Below are 26034 nucleotides of genomic sequence, written 5' to 3' on the forward strand. Positions count from 1 at the left end.
TGTGTGTGTGTGTGTGTGTGTGTGTGTGTGTGTGTGTGTGTGTGTGTGTGTGTGTATACATGTGTGGAAGCTACATATCAATCAATCTCATCTATGGTCACAAGCCATTCACCTCATCTCTTGAGACTGGGTATCTTACAGAACTTGGGGATCACAGATTAGGCTGGGCGGGCTGGCTGGAGATTCTCAGGGCTCCTCGTGTCTCTGCCTCCCCAGTGCTGGGATTAAAAGAGCACACTAACATGCCTGGCTTTAATGTGGGTGCTTGAGGTTGAACTCAAGTCCTCATGTGTGCACAGCAAGCTCTCAAATGACTCAGCCCTCTCTGCAGCCACTGTATACAATGCAAGAACCCTTTAACTAAAGGAGTCTGGATGCTTAGGTAATGTCATGTTTTGTTGTGCTGGGCACCAAAGCCAGTTCTCACACAGCTGAGTATGTGCTTCTACCACTGAAATGTACAGTAAGTGGCCTAACTTCTAAACATAAAGCTATTAAGTTAGCGGCAAAGAAATCAAATACTTACTATTTTCAGTAAGCTTACTGGAGTGCACATACCTCTTTGTGTTTAGATAGATCCAGCCCAAACTGAGCTGGTCCAGCAGTTAAGACTACCCTGCCAAAAAACGGGTGGGAAATAATTTGTACAGCTCGTGGAGGTAGCTGCTGCTCTTTCTGTTGCTGACTGGACAGCTCAATCATCTCCTGCATGAACCGCAACCCATCTTCAGCATCAATTGAACTAGCAGCCTAGAAAGAAACAGACTCAGTTTAGCTTAGCTTTCCTCCTGTAAACTTTCCCATCTTTTTAACTTCCTAAATTACAGACTTCTGCATGGAATTTCTCTCCTTTTAGTTTACTCAATATTTACAATCTAACTTGCCCTCAATACACTACTTTCAGGAATTGAATATGCTGAAAACAATTATCTGTAACTTTTCTCAATGTCTCCTTTCCACTACATAAGCCACCTTTGACGGAGATTTGAAACTGTGCTCATATCAAATGCTCATGTACCCTTTTGCTTGCTTACCTCCCGCATATTCAGTAAGATTCCAAACATGAACTGAGTACCTACTCTGTCCCCACACCTACTGAAGCAGACAGTGTTTAAATTTGTATCTACTGGAGAAAGACATATAAGAGTTAATTATGTTAAAAAGTCTAAAGTGAAGAAGCACAACGGAGTAATTGATTCTGCTTGTGTATAACTGAGAACTGAGTCTCAACCAAGGAGAAGTTGAAGATCATCATAGGAAAAAGTAAAATGTATTCTAAACACTTAGCAAAAAAAAAAATAAAAATAAAAATAAAAAAAGAAGAGGGGAGGGTTTGCTGTAGGGAGTTGGAGTGCAGAAAGACATTGAGAGTTCAGTCCCACTCTGAAATTTCTAGCCCTGGAAAGGGCTCAGAGAACGACGAGTTACTGACATGGAAAACACAGAAGAGAGCTGAGGTAAGCACAGAAAAGCAATAGAGAATGACAATTCAAGTGAGAGTGGATGGAGGCTGAGAGGTAGAATTCACAGCAGATATACTAAAGAAGGGTCTAGGATTAAAGCTCGGAATGAGTGCCATATGCATGTGTCCAAGAAGTCATCTGCTAAAGCTAGCAGCAGAAACAGAAGACAGATGGAGAAGAGAACAGAATAAAAAGAATGTCATCTAGAGTCTTAACCTGCCCTACACTAGGTGGGTGTGAGGGAAGCCCAGCTACAAAGGAATCTAGAAGGCAAAGAGCAAGAACTGAAAAGGAACTATGTTGCTGGAACACCTTGGGAACCAAAAAGAAAAAAAAAATGTTTTAAGAAGAGGAAAATCAGGAGTTACTGAAGAGTTAAATTGTATTAATGATGAAGAGACCACTGGAGGCCACTACTTCATTGGTGGCCTAAGTAAAAGCATTAGAGATGCCACACTCACAATTAAGGACCACAGGACACAGGGATACTCTTTGTGGGGGGAGACTGTTAAATTGGAAGATGTAGATGGCAAGAAAATAGAGAAAATTTTAAGGGAAAGGTGAGGTTCTGAGAATTCTCTGAATTAGAGAGTAAACACACATTGTCTGATGTGTGAGTGTGCTTCTAGCTTCTATTTACTCAGAATACTATGTTATTCAGAATCAATGTGCTAGTAAGGTAAAAACCTTTAAAGGCTGCATGCTATAAAAACTCTAAATTAAAAACCAATACAAATTTATCTAAAAGGTAGGATGGTATCTTTTTCAGATAAAAATATATGCAATGCTTGATATCTGTGATGAATAAAATACCTAGATTCAGTACTTTTTTGAAAACTAAAATAGTGAAAAATATTATTATATGAAGATTGAAATTAACCATTAACTCAAAATAAATTAATGGAAAGACAATGAACCGAGGAAGAAAATTTAGATTTACAACCTATCCTTTGACTGTATTGATGTAAACAAATTATCCCAACTGGTTACATGGAATCAGGATGTTTCCAAAAGACTTCCGTGTATGTTTACTCCTAAAGTTCACAGCATCAAATGCCATTGCCCTATTCAAGCTAAAGAGCAAGAGACAGTACCTAGCCCTTACAGCAATGTCTTACTTGGATTGCATGTTGGACCAGCTGGACTCGCCCATCTTTGAGGTGAATCAAACTCACCCCCATCTTCTTCAGGATTTCTAAATGTTCAGGGTTAGTGGCCATAAAATCTCTGGCTCTCAGAGGAGGTTGAGCTCCACTTCTCAAACTCTCCTCTCTGCTGAAAAGAATCAGAAGTAAGGCTTACAACTACACATTACCAGCAGTGAAACAGAAAAATCAAATAAGAGTAATCTTGGTAGATATTTGCAAAACTGCTAATTTTAGAACTGGTGACACTGCAGCAATTTATTTTCCTATGCATACTTTTGAGTATTAACAAACTGTTCCACTCTCATATGTGTATTTTAGTAAACTAGACTGTGTATATGTCTTTTTCTAAAAAACTTGTTTTACTCATATTGTTTTCAGTTCTAATTTTTAAAAACTATATGCACATGGGTGATTTGTGTGCATGTATGTCTGCATACCATGTGCATGAAGTGCCCTTCAAAGACAAAAGAGTGTACCGCACCCACTGGGACTGAAGTTACAGTCGTGAGCTGGCATGTGAGTATGGGGAATTGAACCCAGGTCCTCTGGAAGGAAGAACAGACAGTGCTCTTAACCACTGAGCCATCTCTCCAGCCCCTAGAGAGCATTTTCTTATACATATAAGACAAAATAGATGATGAATCTCTTGTGTCTAAAAATGAGCTAGAGAAATTAAAAAGCTATTATATACTATCTGCTATCAAACAATACATAAAAGTTCACATAATGATTTTTATTAAAAAATAAAAATAAACTACATACTCCAATATCTCTGATGTAGGTGAAAGTCTTTTTGACTATTGCTACAAATATAAAACAATACATCTTACACTCTGATGATGCCTCTGGGACAGCTCTTATCCACCACGTTTTTCAAGGGTTCACGGATGCTCTGAGCATACAATGGATCATTAGGAAAAAGAATCTGCGTGTTTGGACAAGTCCAATCAAAATTACTATCATCCAGTTCTGTGTATTCTGAGGTCTAGAACATAAAAAGAATTATGTAACTAATAATAATAGTGTTACTTAATATTATGAGTAAAAACAAAATATTCTTACACACAAGTGATGCCCTAAAAGAAAATGAGACAATCTTGCAAGCATGTCCCTGCTACCAGGCACATATTAACTGAACTTTAATTATGGGTTGCTTCATACTTAATAAAGCAAATATATGGAAGTGAAAGGTGAGGAAGGCATTTAATTTAGAACTCACTGTGTTCTTCTTCGAGATGCTTCGATTTGTGGTAGAGAGCCAGAGAGGTAATAGATGAGCTTCTGTTGTAAAGATGTAGTCTTCTATGTCAAAAATAATGTCTTCTTTGTCAGCAAATAACAGGTAGAGATATTTAAACATTTCAGCCAAGAAAAATGAATCCATTCTAAATTGAAAAGTCACAAATAAATATTTAAAAATCCAAGTATCAATTATAGTTTCAGGATTATTCAAACAGCCAAAGAACTAAAGAGTGTTTCAATCCTTCACTGTCAAAATAACCTGAACTCAAGTTTAATGCAATGGCATAAAACACCAGAGGAGCTGCCTACTACATGGGTCCATAATCCTATCAAAAATTGACATGAGCCTTTTAACAGGCTTTCTACAATGGAGAATACGGCAACTCAATCCAAATGCAGTTTACTGATGAGTCCCATATAAGAATCTTCAAGTCATCTTCTCACATGGATATGGCACATCACACAGATGACACTTGTTACACAAGCATTTAAGAAATGAATAAGGCTTTAAAGGCAAAAGAAATCATAAAAAGTTCCATAAAAATGAACACAAAATCACAGGACAGCAGGCAGAACTGCTGTCTTTTATTTACTTGTTTGTTTATTCACAGAGGAATGAAGGGGGAAGAATGCACATGCCTTTACAGATAGTTTAATGTTACCACATTTTAGAAAAAAGTAAATAGGGAACAGATGGAATTGTAGCATCAAATTTAAGTAAATGTATTTCCTCCCATAACTAGGCACCCAAGGCTTTGACGATAAAAAACGCCTGCAGTTCACTTAACAGGTTGAATTGTGTCACAGTTCTAGCCAAGCTCGATTCCTGGCTCATCAAAGGTCCTCCATAGATGCTTACTAAATTGAATGCAAGTTAAAAGGGCATTACTAAAGAAGGAAGGGAGTGGTAAAGAACTGGGCTTTGAAGATGAAGCTCTTCCACTAAAGAGATCTCTGGCCATTGAGGCATTACCTAAAGACTGTGGCTTCTGCTTCCTGTTCTGCAAAAAGAACAAAATAGCAGACTTCCGCATGAAGTGAAATAGCAGCTCCATTATTCCTATATCTGAACAACTGTGTGGGTATACGTGTAGGGTGAGAGGCTGACAGAGGTGTATTCTATCACTCCCCATCTTATTTTTGAAACAAAGTCTACCACTGCACCTGGAACTAGTCAGTTGACTAGAACAGGTGGACAGTGAGCTCTGGGTGTCCTGCTTCTGCCCCTGCAACTCTGGGGTTACAGGCACAACTGAGCATGCCTGGCCTTTCCTGTGGTGCTGGGGATCACACTGGAGTCCTCACTTCATCCACTGAGCCATCTCCTGGCTATGATATTTTAAAACTCTGTGGCCTATTTCACATATAAATCTTGTTAGAAAAACACTGTCCTGTTAAGTCTGTAATACACTTATTATAATTCAACCTTCCTGAACACTTTGAAAACTGTAGACTTATAGGTAGATTTATGAGTAATAACAGCAATATTGGGCAAATTTGTGAACTGATTAGAAAACACATTTTTTAAGCATTTAGAAAAGAGTAAGACATAGATGGGTCACTATCTATAGGCTCCAGATGATCTAGTTGTATTTAAAGCCAGAAGCATATATACAAATGCAAATGCAAAGGCATTAACTCTGTCTTACATGACCACCAAATTGCTCAGGGTTATTTTAGGCACGTTACAGCAGGGTCTTGAAAAGATTTTCAGGGTTTTTGTTTGTGTGTATGTAGGGGGTCATTTGTTAGCATATATTCACATATTACTAGAAAAATACAAGTATTATCCTCTTCAAAAATTTGTGTTTATGAGTGTTGTGTATGGATGCCTGAGACCTACAGGATAATGTCAATAGATTTATCACTAAGAGTTCTCAAGTGCTAGGTAGGGGGCACTGGTCTTAATCCCAACCAAAATTCTTCCTCACCATGTGGATGGAAATAAATTATATTTTTCTATGATGCAAGATGCTGAAGACTGGCAGACCAGCCAAAAGACTCCTGAGATGATATTTAAACCCAAAACTTTGCCCATGAACAAAAATGAAAACTCCACCGGATAAATACAAAGTTCTAAATTTATGCTTTAAAAAGACAGCTGGACACAGTGGCACACGTCTGTAATCCCAACACTCGGGGAGGCAGAGGCAGGCAGATCTCAGTATGTTTGAGGCTAGCCTGGCCTACAAAGTGAGTCTAGGACAGCCAAGGCTACACAGAGAAACCCTGTCTTGTAAAACCAAAACCAAAACCAAAAAAACAAAAACAAAAACAAACAAACAAACAAAAAAACCAAAACAAAAGCAGCTTCTCAGGATCAAGGTAGAAAACGTTTATTAGCAGCCTAGAGTTAAGTATCTGAGACTAGCTGGGATTTGTCACAAATTCAGTGTGAGCTGAACAAAATATAGTTACTGAAACAAAATTAAGGACAGATAATAATACATTATAATGAAGACCACAGTTTGGGCCAAATGCATCTGAGAGGTCAAATGCTCCCGTGTGAAACCCTGAGTTAATGAAATGGTATTCAGAAGGATAGAAGGTATACACACATATCAGCCCCTCATCCCGTTAGCAACACTTGGCCTGACTCCAGATGACTACAGTGTTATTGTGCTGGCCATATCCTGAGTATAATTAGTGCTAAATATGTGTGTATGCATGCAGTTTTGTTTCAAAGCAGGGGATGAAATCCAGGACTTAACACAAGTTAGGTAGGTGTTCACCAAGCTACACCCCCAATTCATATGATTCAAGAGATATTCTACACATTGGACTACAATCAGAAAGGAGCAAAGGTGGTGGTAACAAGTATAGCAACAATGTCATAAAAGGAGTGTCTGGTAACAAGGAGGGAGAAAAGAAGAAAAAATGAAACCTCTTAACACAGTGCATGTCCAGTTTGTACCACACTTATCACATGCCTCTAACATCTTCCCACAACCACAAAACACTGGAGGGGCAGGAGTGGGTCTAATCTATCTTTGTACTTAACTGCTGTTCTTTGAATAAATGCTGCTACAACATGGCTGTCTATGCTACTGTACTGACAGGAATTCTCACCGAGCCTTAGCAAATGCTTTAGAACTAGTTCTCTAATTTCTTCCCCTTGTGTTCTTCATCATTAAAAATGAGGATTATATAGCCAAGCACAGTGGTGCACGCCTTTAATGCCAGCACTTGGGAGGTAGAGGCAGGCAGATCTCTGTGAGTTTGAGGCCAGTCTGGTCTACAAAACAAGTCCAGAACAGCCAGGGCTACACAGAGAAACAAACAAACAGGATTATAAAGAATTTATACTCCCAAGGGCCGCTGGCTCAAACGAGTTAAACACATACGGTGCTCAGAAGAGCAGCTGGAGTGCAGGGCCGTGTCTGCGTTCCTTTTCTGCTGTTATTTGTATGTCCACTTCCAAAAGCCTAGCTTTTCCTCCTCAGCTGCAGTCGGCGGGGGGGTGGGGTGGGGGTGTCCCCAAGCCCAATTAGCTGTTCCTGAAACACTCTGAGAGAGGGACCAAGAGCCAGTGCTGAGATGTTGAGTTCCATCTTTCTCATGATTTCAGTCCCTTTGCCTAAAGCGGTTTTTCACTTTGTCTCCTAACTCTTGCTCGTCTGTCAGGACTCAGCATTTTCCAGAAACATTTCAGAAGACATCACGCCCCACCTTGTATTCTCATGCCCCTTTCCAATGGTTTACAGCACATCTGAAGAATGTTTATACGTGCTTGTCTTCACTGATTCAAAGGCTCAAAGGACATGCCTTTATTTGCCTAATCTTTAAAATTGGTATAATGTTGGCACATAATGGGGTCTCAGGAGCTATGAAATGAATGTTTGCTAGCCAAATGAAAAAACAAGCTTTAGCGGCCATTCAGAGATACGAAGACTACGGAAGTGATCTTGGGACAGCAGGAACGTTAGTGACGACCACACTGGTCAGTGTATGTGCCCTTATCACTTGCGTACTTCACGACACCACGTCTAATAGCCAATGTAACCTACACCAGCACTGGTCTCCCCGCCAGGGGAAGACTCAAAGCACACACACTGGCCATGATGATGTTGCTGCAGAATTCTTGACTGAATACAAAACAATCCAGCTCTTTTGCTATTTTGATAAATTCTCTTACATGATATTTACGAAACCATTATAGCACAGGAGACAATGTTTCAACTGTCCCTAATAATAGGTTCTGATATATAATATTCACATATCTACTTAAAAAGCATCTGAGTACCTACTGCAAAACAGGCACTATGACAAAAAACAAACAAACAAACAAATAAAAAACATGGCTTTTCAAACAACTGTTAATGAGCAGATCCAAGAGTTTTTAAAAAACAAAACCAAGCACAATGAACTGAAGTTTGCATCCTCAAGAGCTCTAACATTCAGTTTCTCTGAACCCTCAAGTATTTTGTGCTGTGTCCCTTGCTAAGAAAAGGGTAGCAGTGTTTGTTTACCTGTCCTCATGACTCCCCGTGCGAACATCTTTCATGGCAGCAAAGCCGCAAGGCACTCGAGCATATTTATTCAAATTTTCAATGAGTGTTTTCCCTACTTCAAGGTAGTAAGGGTCTCCTGTAGCCTATTAAAAAGGAGAATATATGTATATAGAGACATAGCATCTATGCTGCTATAAACCTATTCATTCATTCCTCCAATAATTACTGAGTGCCTACCAGACCAGGCCTTGTGTCAGGCATTAGTACACGTTACACAGCACATAGGCACACCATGGATCTGATTTACAGAATTTCACACAATTGAAACTGTAGACCCCAGCCTTTAAGCCTTTACACTTCTCAATGCTCAAAAGAGCTCCTTCGTTGAAGGGAGAAGACTTGCTTTAGAATGCAGATCCACAATATAAAATTTCCTTTTAAAGAAATCTTTACAGAAATGGGTTTTCTGTTGTTGCTGTCTGTTTTAGTTTCCTTTTTTATTCATGTCACCCCTCTTCTTTGCAGCAGAGATGTTTACGGTGTTGAAGAGGGGCTCATTTATAACAGAGTTGGGACCTCAATTTCCCATGTCTGCTGTTTGCAGCTACAACCTCTACCTCAGGTCTTCAGGAGTGCATTTGAAAAGGCATTATGTTCACATCAAATCTTACACCCTTCTATAATTTTATGGGCTAAATAAATGCAAATCATTATATAGCCAACCATTATAACATTAAATACTAATTTTTATTATAAAAGAGCAAGAGAGATAACAAAAAGTAGGGGAAAAGCCAAATGTGTTAAGTTAGCTTACTTTATATAAGAAGTAGGTACTTTCTGCAAACTCTGGCCTTAAAGGATGCTGAGCCCAATGGACCCTGAAATCTGTAGTAAATGCCTGTACAGAACAACATATTCGTAAGCATAAAAATGTGACTAAAAAATAAAAAGCAATTCTAGAATATAAAGCAATTATGTATAAAAGGTAAAAGTAATTAATAAACAAGTCATGGTGAAATTTCATACATAAACTACTGAAACTACTGACTGTTGTTACTAAAATACTAACTCATTGTTAGAAAAGCTGCTTAACCAAGCTTAGTGAGGTGTTGCTGTGTGAACATGCTCACGAATGTGTGTTTTCAGTGTGGAGGTCAGCCCTGTGTGCTGTCCCTCAGTGCTTTCCATCCTGTTTTCTGAGACTGAGTCTCACTGGTCTGGGGCTTGCCATGTGGGTTAGGGTGACTGATCAGGGACTCCCAGAGATTCGCCTATCTCTGCCTCCCCAACTCTGGGATGACAGGTACACATTTCCCTGAGTTCTAGGGATTGAACGTAGGTCTTCATGCATGCATGGCAAGCTCTTTACCAACTGAACCATCTCCCCAGCCCTATATGACCTTTTCAATAACCAACAAGACCAACGGTAAAATCAGAAAAATGCAATAATGACATTTAGTAAGGACAAGAAATACAAACTATGTTGTTAATAACTGAGTTTTCCTTTGTTTCTTCCCTTTTCCCTCTGAATTAGTACCTCTCTGGAGTGCTGATTTCCTTTTCATCTCTTCAGTTGACCAAGCTGTGTTTATGGTGTACACTATACTGTTCTCATGTACCTATACACAGTGAAATGCTAAATCCAGTGAATAAATATATGTTTTACCTAACACCATTTTTTGAGGAGACTTAAAATTTATTCTCTATGTATTTTTGTTCTATTTTCTTCTCTGTTTTTATTGTATATTCTTTCAAGTATATATTTTTTATTATAGCCATCTCAATTCCTCTGTAAAATGAATAAAAGAATTACTTAAAATTAAAAGTAAAATTAGTCTATTTAAAATTTATTCAATAATAGCCAACAGTGTTCTTTTTTTTTTGTTTTTCAAGAAAACCTTGACTTTTATTTATTTTTTACCATGTATTCATTCATATCCTGATTGTAGCCCTCTACCTTGTCTCCTCCCGGTCTTTCTCCTCCCTCCCATCTCCTTCCCCTAGTCCACTGGGAGTTGAGTTCAAGGGGGAGTTCACCTCCCCTGCCAGCTGACCCTAGCTCATCAAGTCTCATCAGTACTGCCTGGCTCCTCTTCCTCTGTGACCTGGCAAGGCCATATCACCAGGAGGAAGAGAAACTGAATTCATGACAGAGGCAGCCCCTGCTCACCTCACTTGAGAACCCACACAGAGACTGAGCTGTCAATTAGCTACATCTGAACAGGGAAGGGGTCCAGGTCCTTGCATGGTCCTTGGTTGGTGCATCAGTCTCTGTAGGGCCACCTGGGCTCAGATTTTTTTAGCTTTGTTGGTCTCCTTATGAGTTCCTGTCTCATCCAGGTACTTCTATTCTGCCCCCTCCCCTCTTCCTTCCATAAGACTCTCTGAGCTCTACTAAAATTTTGGCTGTGAGTCTCAGCATCTCTTTTGAGCCTGTTGGGTGGAGCCTTTCAGAGGACCTCTATGGTAGGCTCCCCTCCTATTCCCTCTCTTCCACCACTTCAAATATCATCCTGAGTGAGGTAACCCAGAACCAGAAAGACACTCATGGTATATACTCACTTATAAGTGGATATTAGCATATAATATAGGATAGCCATACTGATCTAAAGACGCTAAACAACAAGGAGGACCCTAGGGAGAATGCTTACATCTCATTCAGAATGGGAAACAGTGTTCTTCTTAAATTTTGTATTTTATTTTATGTATAAGGGTGTTTCGTCCATGTGTATGTCTAGGCTGAATCCCCTGGAATTGGAATTAAAGATGGCCGCGAATGGCCATGAGGTACTGGCAATGAAACCTGGGTCCTCTGGAAAAGCAGCCTGTGCTATGAAGCACTGAACTATCTCTTTAGTTCCAACAGTTATTTTTTTCTCTTTAAATAAAAAAATGGAGAAAAAAAACTTCATTTGTGATCAGTGTATTTAATTGAAACCTTATGTGACTCAGCATAAATATAAGCTCTCTGCCAATGCAAAGCCTTGCACTTGAAGGTTAATAAAACTATACTTTCCAGAGCTGATGCTTTAGGAAACACCTATGTTAATGGAAAGTTCAGGTATTTCAGAGAGAACAGAAAGAACAAGGCGATGAACACATTACAACATTTGTAAAGGTGTATTTCTGCTATCAGCATCTTTTCAAATCAATGTAGCAAAGACATCTATTCTGAATATAATATTGTTTTAAAAGGAAAGTCATTTTTAGTCAGCATTAAGACATCATCTAAATTTTTAGAATGGGTGTATGATGGGTGTAAGATTATAGCTAATGTACACAGTTTTCATCAAAGAAGCTTCAGAACATCAACGATAATAAGATCCCCCTAGCTGGCGTGCATCCTAAATTAGAATGAGGGTTAGCAAGATGGCTCAGCAAGTCAGGAGGCTTGCCATGGAAGCCTAACAACTTGAGTTCAATCCCTGGGACCTACATAAAAGTCAAAGAAGAAAGGTGACTCCACAATACTGCAATGATATGAGTTAGACCAGGTTGAGAAACAGCAAGCCTGGACTTTTATAGCAGTATCACCATTATCCTAAATTCTTCTCGGCACATAAAGAAAAGCAAAACAATTTAATATATATAAATAAATAATAAATGTATTATTTACATTTATATAGTATACAGTATATATACATACATATATAATATACATTATATATATATAGTATGTATGTGTGTTTGAAGGAGAATTTCAATTATTATTTGCTTACCTCTGGTAGGAAATTGTGCTTTTTAATCACCTGGTATAACATTTCATGAGTTTCAATAGCAGGCCTAATATCACCCTTTAAAACCTAGAAGTTAACAACAACATCACTTAGTAAAGCATGAATTAATTTCACCTACAACCATTACATTACAAGATTAATACAACTTTGCAATCATAACTTTATCATTTGATTTTAGAGATTACAAATGCACTTTATAAAATAATTTTATTCTAATATTAAGAAAATTGGTTTTGGGCCAGGTGTGGTGGCACACGCCTTTAATCCCAGTACTCGGGAGGCAGAGGCAGCTGGATCTCTGTGAGTCTGAAGCCAGCCTAGTCTACAAGTTCCAAGACAGCCAGGGCTCTGTTATACAGAGAAATCCTGTCCTGGGGAGGGGTTGCATAAGAAGGAGAAGAAAAAGAAAATGGGTTTCTTTACCTGCAAACCTGGAAAAAAGGCAAGCAATGCATCCATCCAGGTCCGAGCATTCAGCATCGGTTTGTGAATATGCACATCAAGTAGGAGTGGTGGCTGGCTAATATACCTCATTATGGCATCATAGTGCTGAAAGATCGTGATAAAATGTTCATTAAAGTAGATGTAAAAACTATCTAACACAGTAAAGAAATTAAGTCTGAATATAAACAAATAAATTTTCTATATGTTAACTGATTATGAATATTTTAGGTGAAATAAATTATATATGCTACTATATATTTTCTCAGCAGATGCAAAAGTATGGGTATAGCTCAATAGATGGATTTGTCTAACATGCCCAAGGTTTCAAATCTAAGGCATGTACATATGCCATAGATGGGCATGCACATATAGAAATCACAATTCATACAGACAGCTACTAAAATACTGAACTGATTTAAAAGCAAACAAGGCTGGGTGCAGTGGTATGTGGCCGCCATGCCAGGAGCCTGAGGTAGAGGAACAAGAGTTCAGAGGCACCCTCTATATCTTCAGAAGGCAGTATATTAAAGACTACAGTTAACGAGGCCTCCTGGGGCTGGGCATACCCATCAGTCAGTTCAGTGCTTGCTGCACAAGATGGGAACCTGAGTTCCGACAGCCAGCATCCACAGAACAAAGCCAGGCGGAGCAGCACTCTCTGACCACAGTGGTTCAGAAGGTAAAGAAGAGATTCCCTAGGGCTTGCTGGCCCAGCCAGTCTAGCCACTGGGGAACTCTAGGCTTGGTGAAAAGATTCTGTCTCACTAAGGTAAGGCATACAGCAACCAAAGATGATACTCAATGTCAGCTTCTGGCCTCCGCACACACACTTGAACATATATGAACACATATATAAGTTAGAAGCATGGTAGGGTCTTCTGAGAGAAACAGATCTACACATCTCTATCGACTGTGTGAGCAGCTCATGTTAGGAAGCCTGTGTGGGTCAGTGACAGTCTCTGATCCCCTTGGATCAAAGCCACAGGTTTCATCTTTCAGAGTTTAGTTTTTCTCCTTTATCCAGGAAATGTGGTCCCTTCTCAGCTCACCCAATATTCTGGCACTCGCTACTACCAAAACTAATGTACATGATCACCATTACCACTCACATGGTCTGCTATCTCTACTTTTTCTGTTATTGGAAACGCCTTTTCTCTGTCTTTTAACTGTTTCTCCTACATATGTCTAAGCTTTGAAAACAGGACAAACTGGATTAATAAGCCAACAAAAAATAAGTTAGTCCTAATTTACCTCTAAAAAGGAAAAAAAGAAATCTTATTCTCAGCAAATAATCTACAGTTTTTTAAGTATTCAAAAATTACTATAACTTAAATTTATTTATTCATTTTTATTTTATTTTATGTCTACATGCATATCTGTGTACCCCATGCATGATGGTGCCTGGAAAGGCCTGAGACATTGGATCCCCAGAAGAAGACATTGGATCGCCTGGAACTGGCGTTAAAGGGATTATGAGCAGCCATGTGGATGTTGGGAACTGAACCCAGGTCCTCTGCAAAAGCAGCAAATGCTCTTAACCACTAAGACACTTCTCTAGCCCCTATTTAATAGGACTTTAAATGAGCTGTTTTGCTAGATCATCTGGTATTTAATAGCTACTACTGACAATGTGCCATATGTTTAGCCATGTTCTAATCACTGTGTATATAAAAACTCTAAACAAAAGGCAAACAGAGATGCTCACAAAATCAGTATGCTGGCCAAACAGGATGGAAACTATGATCTTTGTCCTACTTTTACCTACACTATCAAAACATATCACATATGAAATGCTGGTGAACTGATGAGTGGGGGGGGGGGGAATTGTATCTAAATGAATATAGCAACACAGCTGATGAGTTTGCTACATTAACCTTAGCTTGCTTCAGTTACAAAAGCAACCCATGATGAGTCCAACTCTCTCCTTTCCCAGAGCTTTTATGTGGGCTTCTTATGGTCCAGTCTTAAGACATATACTTTTGAAATAAATATGACCTACTCAAACCTTGCTGTCTGGTATGATCAAAGACTAGGCCAAACTTCCAACATTTCAAATAGGATTGGAACCCAAAAAAGAAAGCTAGCTGTAACTCATTCCAGTAATTGCCTTCTTTGTTCAAAACAAGATTATGTAAAAACCAAATCTACTTATTTTGTCACACACTGTCAGATTTAGACACTTTCTGATAAAAGATGAAATGAAGCTATGTTGGGTTTTCACTCACACATCACCTTGTCCAACTCCATCAGAGAGTGTTGACAGAACACTACAACACATTTAAAGACAGACTGTTTTAAGAACGTCATTTAGGTTGTTAAATTCTCATCCAACTTGGCCTCAAATGAAGTTAGCTACAAAATTAATAGAAAAATAAATCAACTTACTGTATTAAATCTTTCCAGAAAACTGTCATCTCCAAGCAAGACATAGGCTTTCAACAGATACTCATAATAGGAATCAATCCCTGCTCCAACTCCACTATCTACAGAAAATACATATAAATGTGGGCCTTTATTAAATATGTCTGAAAATTCACAGAGTACAAATAAGGACACTAGGATAGCAAAATAAAATTACATGCTAGCATGAAACTCTGATGTAAAAACTACACATCTCTGGAAACACAACCCTATCTGCTATGTGAATAATAGCTCCCTTGCTGATAAGTTTATTTTTAAAAAGTTGTGATACAAAATTGGTTACAATTTTTCTTATTTAAAAAAAGATATCAGCACGTTTAAGCTATATGGAGGATAAGTTAACAGTGATTTAACCAACATAAATTGAAAAACTGAAATCTCTTTAAAAAAAAAACAACAACAACATAGAAACCAAATTTTAGCAATTAAAAGCATTTTAAATTTGAAAGGCCCCAAAAAAATGCTGAAAGAAGAAAACTTATACCTAAAATTGCAACAACACTTTTACCATAGGCTAGAACATGAAAATAAGAACAATATCATATTTTTAACAGGATGTCTGAAAGCAAAAGAGTTCTATTTCAAAAACTTGATGGAAAGTAACTTAAGCCAAGAATTGCACCCAGATAAGCCATCACAATGAACTGCTAGGGAAATACAGCTTTGGTACCTAGGGAACAATCATCTCTGTTATCTGAACAACACTGGTTTCAAGACTCCCGAGGATGCTAGAATGGAAAGATGCTCAAGTGCCATTCAATAGTTTAAACTGTCACAGCCTCACATGCTTTGAGCCATCTCCAAATTCATTTTAACACAAAGTACAATGTACAAGCTATATACATGCTTATTATACTGTATTGCTTAGAAACAATAAATATACATATGTTTAGAATAGATGTAACTTTCCCCTGAATACTCTCCATGTTCAGGTGACTGAATACTGGAAGCAGAACCCATACATACAGAGACTGGTTAATTGAGACAACCCATATATTTTAAGTGATATGCAAAGTGCCAGTAAGTAAATACCTCAAGTAAGGCTTGCTATTATTCAAATAGTGAGGAAGGGATCCAAAGAGGGGAGAGACAGAGAAAGGGAACAATTAAGCCCCAAAGAAAACCGAGACTCATAGATAGTCAGAACTATCGATACAACAGAAAAGGGTTGGGGAGGAGGAAAGAAAGGGATGACAGCACATTCAGTTTGTCTTTAGAAACAAAGCTATCAATCAAAAACAAAACAATAAAAAACTAGAAAAGATGCAACATACTGAAATAACATAAAAGTAGCACAAGCCTGTGTGTATTAAAACTATCAACAGATTAACACAGGAAAATGGTAAAATCCATGTAGATATGTACAAATCTCATCAATGACACAGTTACAGCATAAGCACCTGCAGGAAGTGAAAGCAGGATGGGAAAGGTATATCTAGTAAACACTGAAAGATAAAGTAGAGACAGCTACTTAGAGACAGAGGATCACTACACAGTGACAAAGGGTTCAACTAAGGAGAGACAGCAATCTAAAATGAATGTACCCATCATTTCTAATGAAACACATATAAATCAAAAATGGAACAATAGAAAAATCATTGTTGGAAATCACCTACTGTAATTCTTGCCAGCTTAAGCAAGCAAAAAATCAGTAGGGTCTATATATTATTGATAACTGAGTAGAAATGTAAATTAGTCTAGCCACTATAAAATTCAGGATGGAGTTTAACATTTTAAAGATCCCATTCCTACCAGAAGAAAATACCTTTCCCTTAAGTCTCCAGTACCACTATAATATTCCCCTCTCTGAAGACATAATCCTAAAATCACTTAGGAGAGAGCTGAAATTTGGGAATCGATAAAGCCCATCTTTCTCATGAAAACCCAGAGATCCAGTTCCAAAGCTGTTCACCAGAAGGGATGAGAGCCTGGACTGGAGCTCCAGTGCCACCCCTGTGCAGTCTACAGGCTCATTTAGGAAGAATTAAGAAATCAGAGCTCCCTTCAGACACTTCCTGCCAAGAAAACCAAGGGCATATCTGGAATTGCTGCTTTTGGGTTTCCTGCCCTGAGCTGCCTGTGCAGTCTCCTCCCTTAAGAGTTAGTCCAGGCTGGGTGCAGTGGCTCACACCTTTAGTCCCAGCACTCGGGAGGCAGAGGCAGGCAGATCTCTTAGGTTTGAGGCCAGCCTGGTCTACAAAGTGAGTCCAAATCAGCTAAGGCTACACAGAGAAACTCTACCTCAAAAATTAATTAACTAATTAATTCATTAATTAATTTTAGGGCCCTAGCAGGTTATCTTTGATATAACCTGCTGCCTGTAGTCAGGTATGTTGTGCCTGATAAAAGGGCCCCATCTGGCTCCCTAGCTCTCTGTGTTTTTCCCACATACTCTCTCTGTCTCCTTCTTTCTCTGTAATAGGCATAGAGCTCCCTCCCTCCCCTCCTCCTTTCCCACAATAAACCTCCTTTATAACAAATATGTTGTAGTAGCATATTAATCATTATTATAACACAAACTAAGGAGATGAGAGGAATAGTTACCCTTTTAATGAGATAATGTATCTGCCTTCTGTACAGTCACTTACTGCGCCACAGCCAGGGAGTTTTGCAAGTGTACCTGCTTTTCTGCATTTATTTTCTTTATCTCTTTTAAAGCATGCTCTGCCTAACACACTGGGCTTCATTCTTTCTCTAAAACTCCCCTCCTCACCATGTGGCTGCTGTCATATGGCTGACCTTCATGTTGGCTTAACTCAAATTTTAACACAGCCTTTTCTTTTTCCCTTCAAAAATCTTCCTTCTTAATTATGCTCTGTGGCAGTTTGAATAAGAATGACTGACTCCCTCACCCCCATCCTTTGGCTCCTCTATTTGAATGCTTAGTCATCAGGCACTACTTAAGAAAGAGGGGACTTGAGAGATGGCTCAGAGGTTAAGAGCACTGGCTGCTCTTCCAAAGGTCCTCAGTTAAATTCTCAACATCGACATGGTGCCTCAGAACCATCTATAATGAGATCTGGTACCCTCTTCTGGCAAGCAGACAGAATACTATATACATAATAAATAAATAAATCTTTTCAAAAAAAAAGAAAGAAAGAAAGATAAGAAAGCTGAAGGTGTGGCCTTCTTGGGTCACTGAGGATGGGCCTGAATGTTTCAAACGCCTATGCCAGAGTCACTGTCTCTCTTTTCCTGCTGCCTGTGGCTCAGGATGCAGAACTCTTACCTATTTCTTCAGCACTACATCTGCTATGTGTACCTCCATGTTGTCACCATGGCAATAATGGACCAAACCTCTGAAATTACAAGCAAGCCCCTACTTAAATGCTTTCTTCCTCAAGCATTACTTTGGTCGTGTCTCTTCACAGCAATAGAGCACTGACTAAGACATGCTCTTCAGAAAGTAAGAATCCTATGTTTTCTATCACATGTGGAAATCAGGTGTGTGCAGGGAGTGGAAGAGGACCCTGAAAGTAAAAAGGAGACTATTAGGGATATAGAAGGAGGAAAGAGGGAGAAGGGGTAAGAGAGTAACAGATGAGTGAATATGATAACATATATGAGTATAAAAATGTCATAATGAAGCCTATTACTTTGTGCAATTAATATGCACTAATAAAACAAAACAAAAAAGTTAACTGAGAAAACTGCCACGTACAGAACTCTACAAACAACAATTAAAAATATTCTTTCTTAAATCTGTAAGAAACATTAACAAAAACTGTCCATATTTTAGGCCAAAAAAGAATAATGCTTCAATAAATTTCAGAATAGTACCATCATATATGTTCTATACAGACCACTGAATCACAAACATTATTGAAAAAAAAAAAAGGTCTGTAAAGTGAAAACACTGTTAATACCTCCAAAAATAGGAAAAATGTGTCTTATATTACAAATACCAATCAACTTCAGATAGTCAAACAAATGTCAATTTTAGTAACAAAATTTAGAAACTATTACTATCATATTAAGGAGATGTTCCTAACACAAAATAGGGTTAATCAGAAAAAAAACCTGATGAATGTGACTCTATAAACTAGCAGAACCTAAAAGGAAAGCATGAGCCATAAACTAAAAGAGGATACACAGAAAACACACAACTCACAAACAGTATCAAGAATGTTTGGCAATATCACAGCTTTAAAAAAATCACAATCTAACCCAAAAGCAAATGGTAAAAACACACACACACACACACACACACACACACACAAAAGCATATAATTTTAAATAAGCAAACAGGGCTGAGGATTTAGCTCAGTGGTAGAACACTTGGCTAGGTAGGGTGAGGATGTGGGTTTGATCCCCAACATCAAAAATAAATAAACAGAAAGAATTAAACTGTATGGGTCGGCATTTTGACACTCACTCAGTTTGACTACCAATGATGCCAAACATATCTTCATATTTATTGGCCACATATGCTTATTTACTTGTTTTTTGGTACTCTTAAAATGTTTTCACATCTCAAAAGGCCAGCAATATAGTGTTAGAGAGGATGCCAGCACACAGGTCTCTTACATGCTGCTAGTGAAGTATACAGTAATGAAAAAAAAAATTGGAATTTGAACTAATCTCCAAAAGCTGAGAACATTAACTTATACTATTAATCTAAATTTTTTACTTCTACATAGCCAAGAGAAATGCATGCTTGGATAAGGAGTAACTGCAAGACAAATGTTAAGTAAATACTAATGATCACATTAGAAAAATCTTTGAAAACGACTTAAGTGTCCATCAACTGGTTTGTTATTGTAGTATTCAAAAATGAGTTACTTCATCCTGCAGTAAGGATGAGTCTTAGTAACATATTAATTGAAAAAAGTCTCAAAGGACATACAGTGTGTTATACTTTAATGAAGCTTAAAGAAAACAAACAAAATACCCTTTTTAGGAATAGCTAGATGTGAAATTTTTTATTAAGAGAAAAGCAAAACAACAATCTACATAAGAATTATGGTTTCCTCACGGGAAGAATGATTACAGTGTTTATTGATTTAAATGCAGGTGATAACTTTTTTAGACACAAACAAAGAAAAGTCTGGGTAATCAACTACTCCAGGGCAGGTCTCAAATATTCACAAGTAGTTGACAAAGAAATAATGGACTATACAGTTTGTCTGTGTGCTTTTATGTTGTTAGTTTTTTTTTTTTTCTCCTTTTGGGGTATCGGTGTATTTGTTTTTTTGGGTTTTGTTGCAGTACTGGGTTTTGGGTTGGTGAGTAGGGAGGAGGAGAGGATCTGAAAAAACTTGGGGGAGGGGAAGAATATGATAAAATATATTTAAATTTAAAAATCACTTTAAATAATAAAAAAATAATTTAAAAAGAAAATACAGACAAGTAGAGAAGAAAATTATCATTCATGCCCAACAGTGCAGAGACAGACATTGTAAGTATATGTGTAGCATAGGAATGATGATGGCATATTTGTATGTGAGTGTTCACTTCTATAACCGCTTCCTGCCCACCCATCTTTGGGTTCTAGAGGATTAATAATGCAGGGCCTGCCAGCTCTTGCTATAGCCTACTTATGTAGCAGTTCTGTACCAAAAATCATCTACAGTTCCCAGGAGGGAGTTTATGAGACACCCTGCCACTTTCATGGCCCCCATGAACTCTCTGGGCATGACACCCTGGAACTACCCTCGTCACCACCCTGCAAACACCACCATCACCAGCAAAGCTATTCAAAGCTATTCATTCTGGGAGGACCTCTCCCGTCCTCCCAGAATGAGCTGCCATGGTGGAGTGATGTACCTTAATGGTTTGCAGGACTTCAGAGAAAATACTTTCTTGGCACATTTTCAAAGAGTTAGTTGCATCCATCTCTATATGGTTTGGAACTGAGTCCAGTGGAGACCTAGCAGAGAAACAGGGTTCTTTCTGCTGCTATGGACCAACCCTCTCTCACAAGGTAGACTTCTCACTCATGGCCTCTGAGATGGAGGCTCATCCCACAAATTTGTGTGAAGAATCTGAAACCACTGTTACAAATAAATGCAAGATGAAGGACACTTAGAGATGATAACAGAAATCACAGCACTGAATATAAATAAAATTACTGACACACTGCCTGAGACACAGCAAAGATTAACATTCTCAGAAAGCTGACAGCTACTCACATTATTTTAAATATTTCTCTTAAAAATATTAGTGTATATTTTGCATATATTTTGCTATTAATTATTCTTCACATTCAAAAAAAGAAAAAGAAAAAAATCATTTGAATGAGGTAACACAGATTCAAATACATCAAATAAAAATATGGTATGTGTTCACTTTTATGTGGCTGTTTGATACTAAGTATTCCATAAGAAGGCGACAGCCACACAACCACAGTGGTTAGGTACAGAGTAAGGGACTTCGAGGAGAATTGGAACTCCTTAGAAAGGGGAAATAGAGTAGACAGTTATGGATGTAGCAGGAGAGGGCTGATATGAAAGGATCCAATGGGGAGGGGAACAGAAGAGGGACATAAGGGAAGGAATATGGGAAGAAAAAAAAAGAAAAAAAATTGTATAATATTAAATATAAGTATTATATTTGATTTAATTATGAGATCAATAACTACATAATTTGGAGATTTGTTTTGTTTTGTTTTTTTCTTTTAGAAAGGGTTTCTCTGTGTAGACTTGGCTGTCCTGGACTCACTCTGTAGACTAGGCTGGCCTCAAACTCATAGAGATCCACCTGCCTCTGCCTCCCTGAGTGCTGGGATTACAGGCCTTCATCACCACGCCTGGCTTAACTACATAATTTTTATTTATACACAGGTACTTATTTTTATTTATAAATAAACAAGACAAGCTTTTTGGAAAACAGAGAAACATATAAAAGATAACCTCATTAGGAACATTCCAGTGTATTTCTGTTCTTCTGTGCTTGCCTTATAGGGGAGTTTTAAAACATAAAATACTCTTTATTCAATGCCATATGCTATTTGCTCATAACATTGTTATGTTTCTTTCCGAAGACTACAGCATGTAGAATATAATTTTAACATATTATGTTACTGATTCTCACTTTACTCTGTTTTCTAGTATTATAACTAAGTGTGTGATAACTATCTTAGGAAACAAATTTCTATCACTTCCTCAAGCTAGATTGCGTAAGTAAAGTTTGTAGTCCAAGGGACTATCTGTGACTTTTCCGAGTAAGTGTACACTGCACGCATTCCAGGACTGGCCTCAGGACTCCAAGTCATTTAACCTTCAAGGTAACTCCGAAGCAGTACTAATGCCTCATCTTACAGCAGTGAATATAGACAAACACAAGTTACATCACACAGCTTGAATTCCAACAACACGGTTCCAAAGTGTATGCTCCAGTCTGTTTCTAGAGACAGAAAACACACACAGACACAGAGGAAGGGGGGGTAGACCATAACAGCATTATTAAATATAGCCACCAAACAATGAAGTGAGACAAAGGATTCTGATTCCTCAGGCCTCAAGGAAATCAACTCTGGTGCCTCGTCTCTCCCTGCACCTGTTAGTGCTGTCCACACTAAGGTATGAACAAATGCTATCCCCACTATTTTCACAAAGGAAACACCGCCTTTCCCAACCATCCTGAGGATGTGCTAGTCTGGGTCATAAAGCCCAGCTTGCATACCTTTGCGCACCCAGTCTCCAGTATGAATATTGATAGTCACGCCTACTAAATTGCTACTTCGCTGTCTTTTCTCCCATAGAAAGTCAAGAGCTTTTCTTGCATATTCCTGTAATTAAAAAAACAAAAGCATATTTGAAGAACTTTGACTTGGCAAAGAAGGGGATATCCTCAAATTAAAGTGCCATAATACCTCTTAAGAATTAAGCAAAATTCTTAAGACAACCACTTATAAAATTTCCTTAAGATCGTGGGAGTAAATGATCTCACCTGAAGAACAGCCACAGCCATTTACTCTTGTAGCATGGGTGACATCCATACATGGATTATTATATTCACTGACATAATTAAAAGCACTTGTTAAAACAATTCTCACCACTTCAGTGCAGAGTAGAACTCTCCAAAGGTGTTCATTCTCATTTAGCAAACTTGAAGATTCACAGTTGGTACACTGTCTTTGGAAGTCATTTTAGATACTGTTTTTTTTAATTCATCTTTTTTATTTTCGTATTTATTACAACTTATTCACTTTGTATCCAGCTGTATGCCCCTCCCACATCCCCTCCCAATCTCACCCTTCTTCCTTCTTCTCTCCCTGTGCCCCTCTTCAAGTCCACTGATAGGGAAGGTTCTCCTCCCCTTCCATCTGACCCTAGCCTATCAGGTCTCATCAAGACTGGCTGCATTGTCTTCCTCTATGGCCTGGAGGAAGATAATGCCCTCTCAGAGGGAGGTGATCAAAGAGCCAGCCAGGGAGTTCATGTCAGAGACAGTCCCTGTTCCCCTTACTAGGGCACCCACTTGGACACTGAGCTGCCATGGGCTACATCTGTGCAGGGGTTCTAGGTTATCTCCATGCATGGTCCTTGGTTGGAGTATCAGTCTCAGAAAAAAAAAACCCTGTGTCCAGATTTTTTGGTTCTGTTGCTCCTCTTATGGAGCTCCTGTCCACTTCAAGTATTTCTGTCTCCCCCTTCTTTCATAAGATTCCCTGAACTCTGCCCAAAGTTTGGCTATGAGTCTCAGCATCTGCTTTGATACCCTACTGGGTAGAGTCTTTCAGGTAGGCTCCTGTCCTGTTCCCTGTTTTCTCCATCTCCATTGCCTTTCTGAGGATTGAGCATCTTACCCAGGGTCTTCCTTCTTGCTTAGCTTCTTTAGGTGTACAGATTTTAGTATGTTTGTCCTATATTATATGTCTAATATCCACTTATAAGTAAGTATATACCATGTGTGTCTTTCTGCTTCTGGGATATCTCACTCAGGATGATCTTTTCCAGTTCCCACCATTTGCCTGCAATTTTCATGATTTCCTTGTTTTTAATTGCTAAGTAGTATTCCATTGTGTAAATGTACCATAATTTATGCATCCATTCTTCAACTGAGGGGCATCTGGGTTGTTCCCAGATTCTGGCTATTACGAATAAAGCTGCTAGGAACATGGTTGAGCAAATGCCCTTGTTGTATACTTGAGCAACTTTTGGATATATGCCTAGGAGTGGTATAGCTGGATCTTGAGGTAGCACTATTCCTAATTGTCTGAGAAAATGCCAGATTGATTTCCAAAGTGGTTGTACAAGGTTACATTCCCACCAGCAATGGAGGAAAGTTCTCCTTTCTCCACATCCTCTCCAACATGTGTTGTCACTCAGGTTTTTTATCTTAGCCATTCTGATACATGTAAGGTGAAATCTCAGGGTCATTTTTGATTTGCATTTTCCTGATGGCTAATGAGGTTGAGCATTTAAGTGTTTCTCTGCCATTCGATATTCCTCTACTGAGAATTCTCTGTTTAGCTCTGTTCCCCATTTTTTTAATTGGATTACTTGATTTGTTGCTTTTCAACTTCTTTAGTTCTTTATATATACTGGATATTAGCCCTCTGTCAGATAGAGGGTTGGTGAAGATTCTTTCCCAATCTGTAGGCATTCATTTTGTTTTGATGACAGTGTCCTTTGCTTTACAGAAGCTTTTCAGTTTCATGAGGTCCCATTGACTGATTGTTGCTCTTAGAGTCTGTGCTGTTATTGTCCTGTTCAGGAAGTTGTCTCCTGTGCCAATGAGTTCAAGGCTCTTTCTTATAACAGGTTTAGCGTGACTGGTTTTATGTTGAGGTCTTTGATCCACTTGGACTTCAGTTTTGTGCAGGGTGATAAATATGGATCTATTTGCATTTTTCTACATGTAGACATCCAGTTAGAGCAGCACCATTTGTTGAAGATGCTATCTTTTTTCCATTGTATGGTTTTGGCATCTTTGTAAAAAATCAGGTGTCCATAAGTATGTGTGTTTATTTCTGGGTCTTCTGTTCAGTTCCATTGTTCCACCATTCTGTTTCTATGCCAGTACCATGAGGTTTTTATTACTGTTGCTCTATAGTACAGCTTGAGATCAGGGACAGAAATACCTCCAAAAGATCTTTTATTGTAGAGGATTGTTTTAGCTATTCTGAGTTTCATATGTTATTCCATATGAAGTTGAGAATTTTTCTTTCAAGGTTTGTAAAGACTTGTGTCGGTAATTTGATGGGAATTACATTGAACCTGTAGATTGCTTTTGGTAAGATGGACATTTTTACTATGTTAATCCTGCCGAGCCATGAGCATGGGAGATCTTTCCATCTTCTCATATCGAAGTCTATTTCTTTCTTCAGAGACTTGAAATTTTTCTCATGCAAGTCTTTGACTTCTAAGTTAGAGTTACAACAAGGTAATTTATGTCTTTTGTGGCTATTGTGAAGGGTGTTGTTTCCCTAATTTCTTTCTCAGCCCATTTGTCTTTTGTATACAGGAGGGCTACTGACTTTTTTGAGTTAATTTTTTATCCAGTCTCTTTGCTGAAGGTGTTTATCAGCTGTTGGAGTTCCCTGGTAGAATTTTTGGGGTCACTCATATATACGATCATATCATCTGCAAATAGTTGTAATTTGACTTCTTCCTTTCCGATTTGAACCCCCTTGATCTCCTTATTGCTGTAGCAAGGACTTCAAAAACTATATTGAAGAGATATGGAGAGAGTGAGCAGCCTTGCCTTGTCCCTGATTTCAGTTGGATTGATTTAAGTTTCTCTCCATTTAGTCTGATGTTGGCTATAGGCTTGCTGTATATTGCCTTTACCATGTTTAGGGTAAGTGCCTTGTATCCCTGATCTCTCCAGGACTTTAAACATGAACAAGATATTGTTGTTGTTTTTTAAGTGACACATAATTTTCTTCGTGAAAACTTAACAAATCAACTAGGCTACTGAGGACTATCTGTATATTAAGGTATCTATACATATATACATAAAATGTATAATCTTATACAACTTCTTTCATTTATTTTTATTCACTGGATATTAAATTGAAATTATTTCTTATAAAATTCTTAGCTTTGGATAAAAAGATGTTACAAATAGAATAGCAAAGGATAGCTCCTGGTAAAATTCTAAATTAATTTTAGGGTATGAACTTATTTAGCATTGCAAAAAAAAATCATTAAACCTAATTTGTTACTTTGTAGGTTTGGCA

General features: G+C 38.2%; 1 protein-coding gene across 2 annotated transcripts in view; it reads right to left on the bottom strand.

The window, feature by feature from the left end:
- Edem3 (ER degradation enhancing alpha-mannosidase like protein 3) overlaps positions 1-26034 on the bottom strand; it is a 63979-nt gene that overhangs the window by 12173 nt on the left and 25772 nt on the right. The window contains exons 8-17 of one of the 2 annotated variants that reach the window (XM_055624488.1): positions 22530-22635; positions 14871-14968; positions 12465-12590; positions 12024-12107; positions 9119-9202; positions 8323-8447; positions 3831-3996; positions 3442-3596; positions 2639-2735; positions 559-750 (exon numbers count right to left, since the gene is read on the bottom strand). In XM_055624488.1, the coding sequence (XP_055480463.1) occupies positions 559-750; positions 2639-2735; positions 3442-3596; positions 3831-3996; positions 8323-8447; positions 9119-9202; positions 12024-12107; positions 12465-12590; positions 14871-14968; positions 22530-22635 (1233 nt within the window). Of the gene's footprint in view, positions 1-558; positions 751-2581; positions 2736-3441; positions 3597-3830; positions 3997-8322; positions 8448-9118; positions 9203-12023; positions 12108-12464; positions 12591-14870; positions 14969-22529; positions 22636-26034 lie in introns of both variants that reach the window. The other variant, XM_055624487.1, reaches the window with a different exon arrangement.

This window comes from Psammomys obesus, unplaced genomic scaffold, assembly GCF_907164565.1.
Source record: "Psammomys obesus unplaced genomic scaffold, mPsaObe1.curated_primary_1811, whole genome shotgun sequence".
Lineage (NCBI taxonomy): Eukaryota > Metazoa > Chordata > Mammalia > Rodentia > Muridae > Psammomys > Psammomys obesus.